General features: G+C 42.8%; 1 protein-coding gene across 1 annotated transcript; it reads left to right on the forward strand.

Moving 5' to 3' along the window:
• The first annotated feature begins 427 nt into the window (after window positions 1-427).
• Window positions 428-8,904, forward strand: LOC142587251 (uncharacterized). The gene is made up of 5 exons (XM_075698119.1): window positions 428-724; window positions 1,993-2,103; window positions 4,701-4,780; window positions 6,079-6,128; window positions 8,794-8,904. The coding sequence occupies exons 1-4, from the start codon at window positions 503-505 to the stop codon at window positions 6,086-6,088; spliced, it is 423 nt and encodes a 140-aa protein (XP_075554234.1). The 5' UTR covers window positions 428-502; the 3' UTR covers window positions 6,089-6,128; window positions 8,794-8,904.
• The last annotated feature ends 4,605 nt before the right edge of the window (window positions 8,905-13,509 follow it).

Genomic DNA, 13,509 nt, shown 5'->3' on the forward strand with positions numbered 1-13,509 from the left:
CGCTCGCCATGCATATGGGGGCCCATGGATCTCATTCGCTTGATTACTTTTACAAGAGCTGCAAACGCTGCTAGCCATATGGATAGCCGAAAAATGCAATGGTTCCGGATTCCGCCCCGGGCTACAACAAGTTCGTCTTCAACGGCGAACATTTCTACTCACAGAAGGGGCGGTTTTTCCTTGAAACTTCTTGCTAAGTTGAAGCGTATACGCCAATAATATGGCAGTTTACAAACTCTTGCCCCACCGGTGGATAGGCAGATCAATACACTTCTGCCACAGTTTATTTTGAAGTGACGCACAACTAGCTCCTCATTCATCGCTAGAATGGCGACTCCAACTGCTCGCTCTTCAGTAAACATCGTGAATGACAGCCGCCCGCTTCTTAGTAAAGCTTCGTGCGCGCTCGCAAACAGTGGCAGGTGGTTCTGACATCGTCAAGTAAGCGTTTTATCGAGGAGATTCCGCACGACGCAATAGATGTCGATACTCCTGCATCGCGATGGTTAACGTACGCTTCTGTCTTATCGCTCTCACCGCGGCAATGTTGGCATTGCCGTGTGTAACGAAGTGGATTAACGGGCGACAGAGGGGCCCAGGTTGGGTGAGAGTGCCAGCGGCTCACTTTGGGGAGTTGATGAAGCTCGCCCAACTCGCCGCGTACAGGGCGTCCCCGGAAAAGTACCTCTATCACGTCGTCGTGATCAATGAAGCGCGCTCGAGGGTGAGTTTCGAGCGCCTTTTTAAGAATGTCTGAAAATATTTAGGCAGCTCCTTGTGAAACACGATAGTGGGCACGAGAAACTAAAGCGTATGCCACCAGCGCTTAACCAGCAATTACGCTTTAACTGGCATAGCTGAACTAATAACAGAAGCCGGGACAGAAAAATGCGGGACGGTTTAGAAGCTGAAAAAAATGTTAATACTCCAAGAGACTTGTCCCAGTGCCCTTTATGTTGAACTTTAGAATAAGAATCTACGATTCCCCTTCACAGGCATAAATAATCTATCGATCTGCTTTAATAGGAGATGAGAGTCTAGAGATGCCATATTGTATTTTTCTTTGTGTGTGCTGCCGATTGTCGCACTATTCTTCGCGCCGGTATGCTTGACACCAGTGTAGAGTATAGACCGCTCAGTGCTCGTGATGGCTTGCTTACATACTTGTATCCCGGCTATTTCAATACGTCGAACCAACTAGCTCATAAATTTGGCTTAGCTAGAAAACCCGAACACAACGTGTGCGTTCACGAGCAGAACATGTTCCGTGCGTATTTGGTGTCAGACTAAATTGAACATGGCCCGTCGGTCGGCACTACACATGATTTATCCTTGGCATTAAATAACAATGAATGTACTGCACAAATTAAGATGCTTTATATTGGATGCTGTCATCCTCATTTTCTCTCAGTGGACGACTAAACTGACACAAAACAACGACCACTATGCAGTGGAACTGTCTCCGCGTCTTCATAATATTGAAAAACATCACAGGAGGTGTTCATATTCATGCATGGTCTGTCGTAGCAGTGTTCCTGTTCTCAACAGCTTCTCTTCACTAAGTGATGGCATTGTCCGCTTTGCATAAATGCTGTAAACACCAGGACCCGCAGCCACAAAATTCTTTAAGATGGAATCATACCAAAGCTACATTTTCAGACAATCTTGATGCTCGGCATATTATTAGCGAAGGCGGCCAGCCCATGGAAAAGAACACTTACGAATGAAAAGCTTCGCGAATTCGGCCCCTGTAGTTGAATCACCGGAAAGCTGCGATCGTTCGAGTGTGGCAAACACCAAGTTGATAACAAATTTAGCAAAACTGAGACAATCCAAGTCGAATTATTGGCTGTGCAGCTCCGTAAACTTGTAATGCATCCGCATACGCAGCTGCATTTCTCTTTTTTTCTTGGTGATGCCTAAAAGTGTATTGATAGTTATGGAGAGGGATTACACGCATTGTGTCAGTCTGAGTGCCTGACGCCACCGCAGCCGGAAGGCAGGAGATGGCACATCCAGATGAAATTGAAGGTGGCGGAGTCCGTGTGCTTAACGAAGCATGGAAGGCGTCCCACAAGACCCTGCCCACAAAGGCCCAAAGCCGTAAGTTGAAATTCAAGGTGTATTCACGTATCAGAACAACATTCATCTGTGCTAGCTGGTGCATACTTGATTTTTTTGCCATAAGAAAGGGCCCTGTATTTTCGAAACATGATCTTGTGTTTTCGAAACAAGGTTCAGAACAACATTTATTTATTTATTTATTTATTTATTTATTTATTTATTTATTTAACAATAACCCTAAAGGCCCTCCAGGGAAGGTATTACATAGGGTAAAGGTTACATCAGTGAGGTGAACAGTGCGTAAACGTAAATACAATGGAAAAACAAAACTGGGACAAAATTAATCACAGTGCTTCAACGTACAAACACAAAAAATAAAATAAAAAATAATGATAGTTATCAGTACAGCAACTTTAAATGATTTGTACAAACTGTGACACTGTCGTGGAGGCTTTCGTTATCGGCGCATTAAAAAAAAATATGTTTACAAATCAGAGAATGAAACATGATATATTAGGTATGCATGGTAGTGCGTAGAACGTCTGTAAATTTTGAGGCATTTGTTTCGGTGACGATGTGCGATAGCACATTGTCGCGGTGCGAGGTATAAATCGCGGTGCGAGGTATAAATGACTGGCCAAATGGGAGGGAATGACAGATTATGCATTTGACTTTGCAAGAATGATCCCGACGCGGAAAAATGGCTAAGGGTTCACACATGAACTCGATATGAAGAGATAGGCGATAGTAGAGCTTATGGAATAGTGTTAGACGAGATATATTACGGCGAAGTGAGAAGGCTTCAAGCTAGGCACGATATTTTAATGCTGTTACACTGGTTTCTCGTGAATAATCTGAAAAGATGAAGCGCACAGCACGGTTCTGCAGGGCTTCTAAGTCAGTTACTGGGTATGCCTGATGGGGATTCCATATGGCTGACGCGTACACTATTTTAGGGCGTATTAGTGTTGTGTATGCCAATTTGCGTAAGTGTACGGGAGCATGCTTGAGGTTATGTTTAAGGAAACCAAGCGAATGGTTTGCAGAAGCGAGGATATGGTTAATGAGATTATTCCACGTCATGTTAGGGGTTAGGTGTATGCCAAGATATTTGTAGCTGGAAACTTGTTCAACAATGCTGTCGTTTAAGATGTACGATGTTGATGTTCGGGGCGCCTGATTAGTAAAAGACATGAATTGACAGAAGACATGAAAAGACAGAATGGATGGTGCAAGTATGCACTAATGAATGTTGTTCTGAATGATGTTTCGGAAACAAAGGGCCCTTTTCTATGTGACAAAAATGGCGCTTGTCCTGTGTCGTTCTCCCTCTCGAGGTCGTCTTAGCTGGCGCTGTTCCTTCCTAATTCAAGTATACACGTATGTCGTACAAAACAGATCTGATCCTATAGCAACAATACATTCGAAGAGCCCAACGCCTCTCGTAGGTCACAACAAAATTTTAGAGCTTCAATTGAACCGCTTCTTGCATAAAGAGCCTTACACAAATTATTCGAGGTAACTCCAATGGCATAATGCGTACGGGAGACGCAAATATGGCGCTTCAGTCAGCATGAGACGAATCGGTTGCTGAAAAATTTATGTCAACTTAATCCTTTTCGCTTCCAACGGCCTTGTGAGCTTGCAAACTGGTCCGTTTAGACAAGATATTGCATTCTAATTCCAACAGTTCGTAATGAGTATGCTATGCATGTGCGTAATATCTCACTGCCTTCATGCATTTACAAAATTACGACAGCGTGATTCATAATGAAAAAGCATAATAAATAACAGCACACAAGCGTTTGAAGCCACAAGCTCGATGATTAGACAACTCACTGAGCTACGCATCATGTCTATAGCAGCTGAACAATCTCTGCATAAGAGTTCACTCCAGCAATTTTTCCAGATAACACTGTAGTCTCGAGGACGCATTCATTATCTTGTTTGCTCTACATTAGTATTTCAGGTCAACGAGCGAAATACAACATGCAAAGTGAAACCTGGTTTGTCGTAATCGACAAGTACGCCGCATTACAATGACCAGACAGAGTAGTTGCTCATGGTCTTGTCAGTCTAACCGCGCAGTCCCCAGTAATGCATCAGGAAAAAAACATCCGGCTGATTGTTATTAGTATTTGCACATACTGCGATATCACTGGACCTTACATCGGTTTACAGGTCCATGCAACAAGAGACAGCCCAAAAATGAACTGAAAGTACAAAATAAAAGGTATCTGAATGCAACTCAAAAGCAGAGTGCGTGGAAAAGTGGCTCATAAATAAAAAGTTAGCGGTAAAAAGTTTCAACTGTATGAAATCATCGTAAGAGATGAAAACATAGAAGAGCTATCAGGAAACAAAACCAGCCATCTAAATGCGACAATGACAACGGCATTAGAAAATAAATTCTTGGTTATTTCGGGATAGAGTGAAAGACAGTCAATTTTGTGAGATTTACGCCTTTAGCCAGAGCCCTCAAATTAGCACCGCCAAAATGTCCAACTATATAGTAAGCCGACTGATGCAGTCGTAAACGCGAGGGCAACCAGAAACAGTTTGCGATCTTGGATACTTTCGCAATGCCGTGTCTTGTTTCTTCGTTTCTTTTGTGGTTTTCTTTCTTTCTTTCAAAGCCCGTCCGGCGTTGCGAAATGGACATCATTCGCGGACTGTGGCGGATGTTTGTGCACGTTCACATAGACTGCGAGAGACCGTAAGTCTGACATTTTCCCAAACTTATTCAACAAAAAGAATATACGCGCTAAAATCAGTTGTACACCCGTACGCAAGAACTTTAATCAACCAATTATTTGAATAAATAATCAGAATTTTTATTTATGATTGACAATATACATATATATATACAGTTAAACAATATTCCTACTGATCAAAACTTTAATGTTTGCTCCATATTTTCGGAAGAGGAATCTTACATTTGGAGGCCAACTCAATGCTAATTCATAACTTAAGGTACCATAAAATGCCATAACAACAATGTCGCCGTCAGACTAGGCAATGTTTCATTTATTCTACTAGCAATAAGAGCATATGCGACGCATAACCACCATGAGCAATTGGGAAAACGTCAATGAATGTCGCGGGTCACCATTCTCGCACACCGCTCATAAGTAAACAGCCAATGGTTGCAAGCACACAACTATTCATCATTCTTACGCGACTAGACCGAGTACAACCAAATGCAGATTGGAAAACTTGAACCAAGCGCACTGGCTGCAGAAATTAACAGTCTTAATACGAGAAATTAGTGTGATTTCTCACACGACGAGAAATTTTCGTGGCGCATAATAGTTCCACACAAACGCCTACGTGTTCACATGTTCACTCAAATACGCTACTTCGCAGTACAGCACCATCAGGTGCCTGTACAGACTCCCGTGGCACAGTAACATATAAAATATTCCGAATTTGTTTATCGAGTCGATCCAAGATCTGTAGCCGTGTTCGTTAAACTCGGGGTTAAATTCACTGAAATTTTTGTTTGCCAGTGCTCTTCGCCAATTGCTGGTTGCCTTAGCTAATAATATGTCCAGCATCACGATTGGCTGACATCTGCTCTTACAAACAGTTTTAGCTTAACAGCGCTTTTCTGAACACGGGCCTTGATCCTTCTCACAATGACACATGAAAATCTATATGATAGACGGTGTTGCCATATGTCATTGTTTGTTCGTTACACGAGACATGGCGTCACTGTTCAGTTGAATCGATATGGGGCTTCTTTTCTCTATGTTATGTTATTATTTCTTCTGCCGTTGCAACAGATGATGCGTAATTCGAACTTGTAGAATAACGAAGCAAGTAATGCATCCAAACGTGTACTAAACTGCATACGCTGCCAAATGCCACGTCTATGCAAAGTTCGGCCGCGAACAAGCCAGTTGTTTAGTATGGAGAGGCACGAAAACTTCTAGTTTTTATTTACAAGATGTTGGGCGGGAGTCATTTGCTTTATTTGCGCAATCTACTAATAAATTTTTCTGCCGTTCCCAGGCACCACTAGACACTTACCCTCATTTCAAGACATTGTTCCACAGACTTAGGTGAGTTTGTGTGCGACGCCTTTTGATAAAGATGATGATTATTATTAGTATTGTTATTATCATAATGATATACTCCGTACCACACTAGGAGATAAGAAAAAAATATGCTTGTTTGAACACATTGATAATTGTAGGAACGAATAAAGAACTGGAAAAAGAAAAACTGGGGATAAATTACTATTATGTATATTTTAAGCCGGACCGAATCAGTCGATGATTTGAAATAAACAAAACTAAAGTTCACGCAATGATTTATACAGTAAATACTTTATATTGTATAGGGACATAAATAAAATACAAGAAAATCTGCTATCAGCACCGTAGACGTTTTCTAGCTGGAATGTAATCACACACAGTGTCAAACACATCCCCGTCGCTAAAACCTAGTGACGAAGCCCCAAGGAAGAGTACGACCAAAGCGCTTAAATATAAACTTCGTTGACGAGGTGGAGCATAAGTAACTTTTCTTTTCTTTTCATAATTAACCAGCGACAAAATAAAAAGTAAAAAACAAGGATATTGGTTCCGCTGTGAATTTTTAGCTTCCTCTGGCCCTACCATGCTCGACTTTAAAAGTAGGCATTATTTGTGATTCTATCACAAGGCAAATTTTGCAGGAAAATATATTCTACCATACTGAAGAACCTTTAGGAAGTACCAGATGATCCAGCTACAATTAACGATCGAGCCGTACAACTGATCAAACTCCCATAGCCTACAGCCCAAATTCCCAGAGCCTCAAGACGGAAAAATTGGCTGCATGCACAAAAAAAGAACGATGGCCTAACTTTTCAGGGATTCTTTTTCCACGAAGACCCACAGGTGCAGCACACCTTTCCCCAGAATTGTTTCTGAAGGAAAGCATGACTACGGGTCGTATCTCGGCGCTTCCAGAAGAAATTTACAATCCTTCAGTGTCTGTGACCCTTGTGTCGCGCCGACAGCTCCGAGTTGATCGTTGAATGTATGAAGAATGTTCAATGTATGAAGCTCAAGGGCCTTTAGCACTGGAGTCGAAGACATATTACTGTGTGCCTCAGCCCTCTCTGGTGTGGAGTATAGAGTGTATATATGTGACTCTAATGAGGAGCATTATTTTGCCACTCGGTGTAGCTCTTCCGCGCAGGGTTTTTTATTTAAGTTTGGGGTTTTACCTGGAACCCACGTTTATCTGCTGTGGAGCTAGGGTTTTCGTCCAGTGATCCAGGGTTTGCATTGGCTCACGCGTGGCACCCATTCTTAGTACAGTTTCTTGGCAAAGGTTGATAAAGTTCTAGAAAGAGCGTTTCCGGTCTTTCCGAAAAAGTAGTTCAATACGTAAACGACGACTTGACTTTTGTAAACAAGAGGGCCTGCAAACGCAAGCTGATTAATGTTTTAAAGGTGTTCTTTCAGGTGTGAGACCGTATTCACTCCGCAATAAGCAAGCCTTGCCCGAATTCGGTGTATCATAGTGTCAAAGAACCGGTCGTCAAACAACACGAATCCGACTATCCCGAATCAGTTATGGCAGCAGTGTGTCAAAAGATGGGAAAGGTTGTAAGAGTGGGTCGCAAAATCGTATCTACAGGACAAAACTACAACAGTAACAGGCCAACGGCCGTAAGTTTTTTATATTTATGACGGTGCCCCATCGCTTCAAGAAAATGGCATCCAGGTACTAAGTAAATGTGATCTTTCTGGCCACGAAAACGCTAAGCGCAATACGCTCGCTCATTCAAAGATGGCTAAAAAAGGCACGAAGGGCCGGCATAAGCGAAGTGCCAAACTAAACACGGCCTTCAGTTTGTGTCGTGTTTTCACTGTGTAGTTTACCAGAATCCATTCACTTGTGGCAAAGTGTACGAAGTCCAGACCGGCGGGTGCTTTAACATCCGACTTAGCGAACACGATAGTACCTTTAAAAGGTGCTCCCTGTTCTAATCTTGCACTGCATTGCGAGCAGTGAGGGTGCAAGCCTCTGTTAGAAGGCACGTCAATTCTTTTTCGCCACAGTGACCAGTTATCTAGGGAGATAATTGATGTTCATTGCAGTCCGAGGCAGGGTACTACGTGAGGAAGCCAGCCCTCCGTGCATCTACCTGAGAATAGACGGCGTACCTAAACACTAGATAATGAACGCTTTGGCTGGACAGGTTTCTTTCTCATCCCGCTAGTGTCGACACCGCTGAAAGTTAGTTTACCCTAAAATGGGCTCCTGCGCTTTACAACGCAACGGTTTAAAATGGTTATGTTTTTCATAGTTTCTGTTAATTGTTCCGTTGTCACGATTCATTTTATTTATGTTGTCACGATTCATTTTATTTATGTGAGACCACTGGAGTAAGACGTGAATAACACACGTGTGCTTCTCAATAAGCCACTGTTTGAAGCATGGCTTGGTTGAAGTAAAGTTTCAAGTTTGAAGCCTGTACTGGTCCGCTGCTTTTTTTTCTGAGCCCACTTCTTTTCTGCGCTGTTTATCCCCGTCACCATACAACCTAAATTTTCCACTAACTTCTGATATTCAAAACGAAAATACGTCCTTTTTATAGTTTTTGTTCGTAGTGCAGCCATTTACGACATTTCGCTCAGTCCACTATTTCCTGTGCAACTGCAATCATATATCTTACTTCCCGTGTTTCTATATCAAAAGTATATTTTTTCGTTTATATTTTGTTTTCAGTCAATCATACCAAGGAGCTGACACTGTATGCAAACGAGGAGTGTGTATTCATCACTCAGTTCTCAAGCACCGATACAGCGACCATCGTGCAGATCAAATAAAGTTTTGTTGCGTGGAATTAAACTTGCTGTAAAATTCATTACCACACAATTGTAACAATTCATCTCGCCACCATGTTGCCACACACGCAGTAATATTTACTTCGCCATTCGCCACACAGACGTTGGCAACAAGCTTCATATGATCGCTTTACTATTAAGTGCAAAGACTACATGGATTATTCGGTGCACAGACTTGAAACGAAAACGAAAAAAATAAAGCTACGTTGCCCATACGTTATGGAAAAGTTCTACGTACGCTATGCCACAAGAATGCGATTTCGAGAAACCGCATGGCAAATTTATGCTCCTGTGCTGCAGTATATGAAGGTACATATATTTATATCATAAATCTACCAGTCCGTTGCTTAAAAAGTTTTCAACGTTGTATTAACCAAGACAACATCTAGCGAAACTATGCGGCCTGTGAAAAAAGTGCGGTTTTACAAAGTTGCACACCTGCAGCAAACTACAATGTAGGGAGAATCTGATGCATAAAATTTTATTGAAATAAGAACAACACTGCTGGAATTTATTACTCATTAGCAGACATGAACCCAAAACATTCAAACAGAATAAAATTCAAATATACAAAACCGAATGCATTTTTACGCGCATAATCAGCGCGGTTTTAGATATTTTGTTGTGTTCGTGGTGTTAGAGGGGCACGCGTAGGCAAGCTTTTTAAAAGCTATAAAGGTCACGGACGTTCCTTATAACGAAGCGCGAGACTTTCTTTCAGGACGGATCGGCAACTTGTCTACTAAGCAATTATTTGTTTATTTACAAACACAGCGTGTAGCAGACCGGATTCGTACGGCCGTATACGTTTATTTTGGTGTCGTTGTCACGGCTGACAACATCTTACTAGTTGCCTTGAAGGATACAGTTACCAATGAGAGTTTGAGATTTGTAATAAAGAGCGAGACGAAAAACGTTTATTCAACAAACAATACTCAAATAGAATGCTGTGGCACTTCCGGGAAGCAACTGCAGTAAGTGTTTTCGTTTACCCCTTAGCAACAACAATGGAATAGGAAAGTGAAGGTGTAGTTAGCTTCAGCAAGGTTGGCATTTGTACAAGCAGGTATGGAGCTGTGGTGAAATGAGTGTAACTTGGCAAACAAGTACGTAAAATTATAAACACCTCAAGCGCTTACTCGCATATAAAGCTTTATTCGAGCAAACATTTAACGCATGCCGTACCAGCTGTCTATAGCCAAAATTTTGCAAGAGCCAATCCGCACGGGTGAAATTAAGCAAGAATGTCAGAAACAGAGCGAAGCAAGCAAAAATAAACGCAGGCGCCCAAGCAACTTGGGCACGGCTCATCACGCTTCCAGAAAATGCATCTCAATGCCCGATAACGCCAAGCAATGGCACACTAATGCAAGATTCCACCATCTTTCTCAATGAAAAACACTGCCATTATTTCTCGTGCTAAAGTATCCTTGTGCATATACAAAATAATCATTTTGACAAACAACGGCGAACAATTGCGCGACTTGCAGTGTGAATCAAGGCTCAACCTACAATCTGCGCTTGATTTGAACTTATACTGATTTAGACGCATATTTAGGCGTCGTCTGGTCTGACCTACATACACCTGCCCGCCGCTCGTAGGAATTAAACACGTGATGGCGCTGGCATACACACAACACCATCGGCGTACAAAGAGTGAGATATCACTAGTGCATGGCAAGACATGAGAAAAAAAATTGGCGGCGCAATCGCCCTTTGGAGATGATCGACGACTCTAATGCGATCAACAATGTATCTTATGTTGGGTTCGTAATTGGTATTATGTTTTATGTGATGATTATTAATAAAAGCGGCATATATGCAGTGACACGTGCCCAGTTGCCCAACTTGACGTCAAAGAGGTTCCTGAAGAGCGGCCCATGCCCCGTGGTGCATGCCTAGTGGCACAAACCCAGTGAACCGAGTCGGCGCGAGACATATTCACTGACATGCGGCACGCACCCAGAGACCCAAGTTGGTCAGAGTACAGTTGGTTTCGAACACGGTTTCCTCAGCACAGCAGTCCGATGCTACGTGGGCTACACAGTGACCCAAGTTTGTGTGAAAGTGGCTGGGCGCGGGCATGCACGTATATATGCCGCAAACTTGGTGACGCTCCCAAAGAGTGCTAATCGCATTAAAATGGTAGTAAAGGGTGATGGCATCGTTCAACTGAGATAGTCTTGCACAGTCACTTGTCTCTCTCATTGAAAGCTACTTCACACTGAAAGCTACACATACAGCGCTGGTCAGTTGATGTTGAGTCTAGATAGGAATACACCACGAGGAATTGAATACGACTGCAGAGACAAAGCAAAAAGAAGCAATAAACAAATTGACACAAATCTCAAGAAATTTAAGGCGTGAGTAACGAGTAACATCGCCAAAGAGACCGTCACCCCCGGAAAGGCTGGTACCTAATATCATGCGACTGCCATCTGGCTGCCGCTAAACTTGTGACTAGCGATCATAAGTTTTAAGCTGCCATCTAAAATGCATGACAATAAAAGGGGGAGTTCAGGAAAACTTTTCGCAAGGCGTTCTAAGCTGCACGCGTCTTCGTTGTCACACGTGACTTACGCATGTGTAAATATTCAAGTTTAATTTCCTTACTTTGTTGTAGAGCCTGTCAAATGTGGCGTCCAAATAATAGTGGCCACGATATCGCGATTGCGTTCGACCACCTGCTCTACGGCCGAAGCACCTTCTCAACGTTGGGCTTCATTATGCAGTTTAAGTGGGCCTTTGCCAAGGGATGGCGACCCCACCTATGGTCACTGAATGTGCCCCAGCTTGGCGACTGCTTAGGCCTTATAAGGTAACTTGTCTAGCTTCACCATCACCATGAGCAGCAGTCCACTTCGACATGCAACCATACGCCAGCCTCCGACAATTCGCAAGAGTTCGTCGTTGGGCATTGTGAACACTTATATTAACGAGTTATTTAACTGTAAATAATAAATGAGCGAAAGAAGTTGCCGCAAATAGGTTCAGGCCTTCAAGCTGGGCACGTGCTATGCCCTCACGTGGTCAAGAAGAAGAAGAAGAAGGCCTACTAGGTATGTTCTTCGGTTGGTAACGTTAACTCTCGTTTACAGGTTTTGCCAACGTACCTTAGTTAGCTGGCAAAGAGTAATGGTAGTTGATCACTCACTCTTTGTTTTCCCACTTAAAGCATGGCTACATATTCTGCTCACTTATCACCTTGAACGTATATGTCACGGGTAGAGCCATCAGGTATTTCTGTGTTACTTACGACATATCTTCTAATTAGCGCCCGCACATTATGTTGCTTAAGCAAGTTCACAGGTACCCTAAAGCATTGCGAAAGCTACGTTTGATTACGAGCACCTAGACAATCACTTTTTATGGCATACAACATGTAGTGTCATGCATGAACGAAACCCCTGTGGGAAATTATTAGGCAGAAAGCTCTTTACGAGCAATAACACGACGGTGCGATTGATTTCGCGCCGCAAATACGCCGACACTACAAAAGGCGTAGGTCTCAAAGTAAGCGAAGTCAATACTACGAAGACAGCGTGTTAAATGAGGAAACGAAATGGGCCGTTTTTAGTCCTAACGTTCTACTTTGTTAGCGTGTTATTCGGCCACGATTGAAGGTACGTTCGTCAGGTCGTAAAACTTGACTGTCTTTTATTCTCCGGTGCACCAGTTAACAAGTTCCGGCTGCTAACTTTCTTGGGCCGATGGATACTGCGTTTGAGCGCCGGTCTTCTGAAGTGTGGCGCGAATGCCAGATTCGATATGGAAGCGATAATTCAGCCCTTCTTCGCTGGTTTGCACATTTCCTGTGTGCGAAGTTTGTTGTCTTTCTTTTATATAATTGTATGGACGGTTTTTTAAGACGCCCCGAATAGTTTCTATCGATCCCCATTTATTTATTTTTGCTGATTAACCCCCGTTTGATACACTCTAGAATATTTTTGCGCAGCCGTTCCTTGGGCCACTGATGGTGCGAAAATCGTCATAGGCGTCCATATCGTGGCTATTACGATTATGTCGATGTAGTGCGTGACGTCCTTCGGCGAAAGCATTTACGAAGCTATATGCTGCCCTACTATAGCTTTCGTGGACCGATGCATTGCCGGAGTAGTCGCTCTACCATCTGAGTTTATCAGGAGACGAGCGGATGGCAGGGGGAGGACAAACTAATTGACAGCCACAGAAGCGCTCAAACCTCGAACGAATGAATTATTCAGATAATCATTGCGGAAATTTTCAAAGTAACGCAGACTTTTTCAGCGCTTCGAGCTGTCAATTAATAAGGATTCGCGCTGCTCAAATGCCCGTTTTCTGGTTGGTTAAGAGTTCAGATGGTGGAGCGACCACTCCGGAAATGCATTGGTCCGAGGTCTGAACCCCCTGCCAAAACAAATTTTTCTTCAACTTCGAAGTTTGTTTTTCGAGGACGTCAGAATTGACCTATCTGTAACATTTTTCTATAGTCAGGTGAATGGCAATCGGTTATGATTACCAGGGTGATGATGATGCCTATAATTTCTAATGGCGTCCTCTTTGAATCGTAGTGGCGATAAATAGTTCCCTTGCCTATATATGTGAGCTACTAACGTGC

The sequence above is a fragment of the Dermacentor variabilis genome, chromosome 7, assembly GCF_050947875.1.
Source record: "Dermacentor variabilis isolate Ectoservices chromosome 7, ASM5094787v1, whole genome shotgun sequence".
Classification (NCBI taxonomy): domain Eukaryota; kingdom Metazoa; phylum Arthropoda; class Arachnida; order Ixodida; family Ixodidae; genus Dermacentor; species Dermacentor variabilis.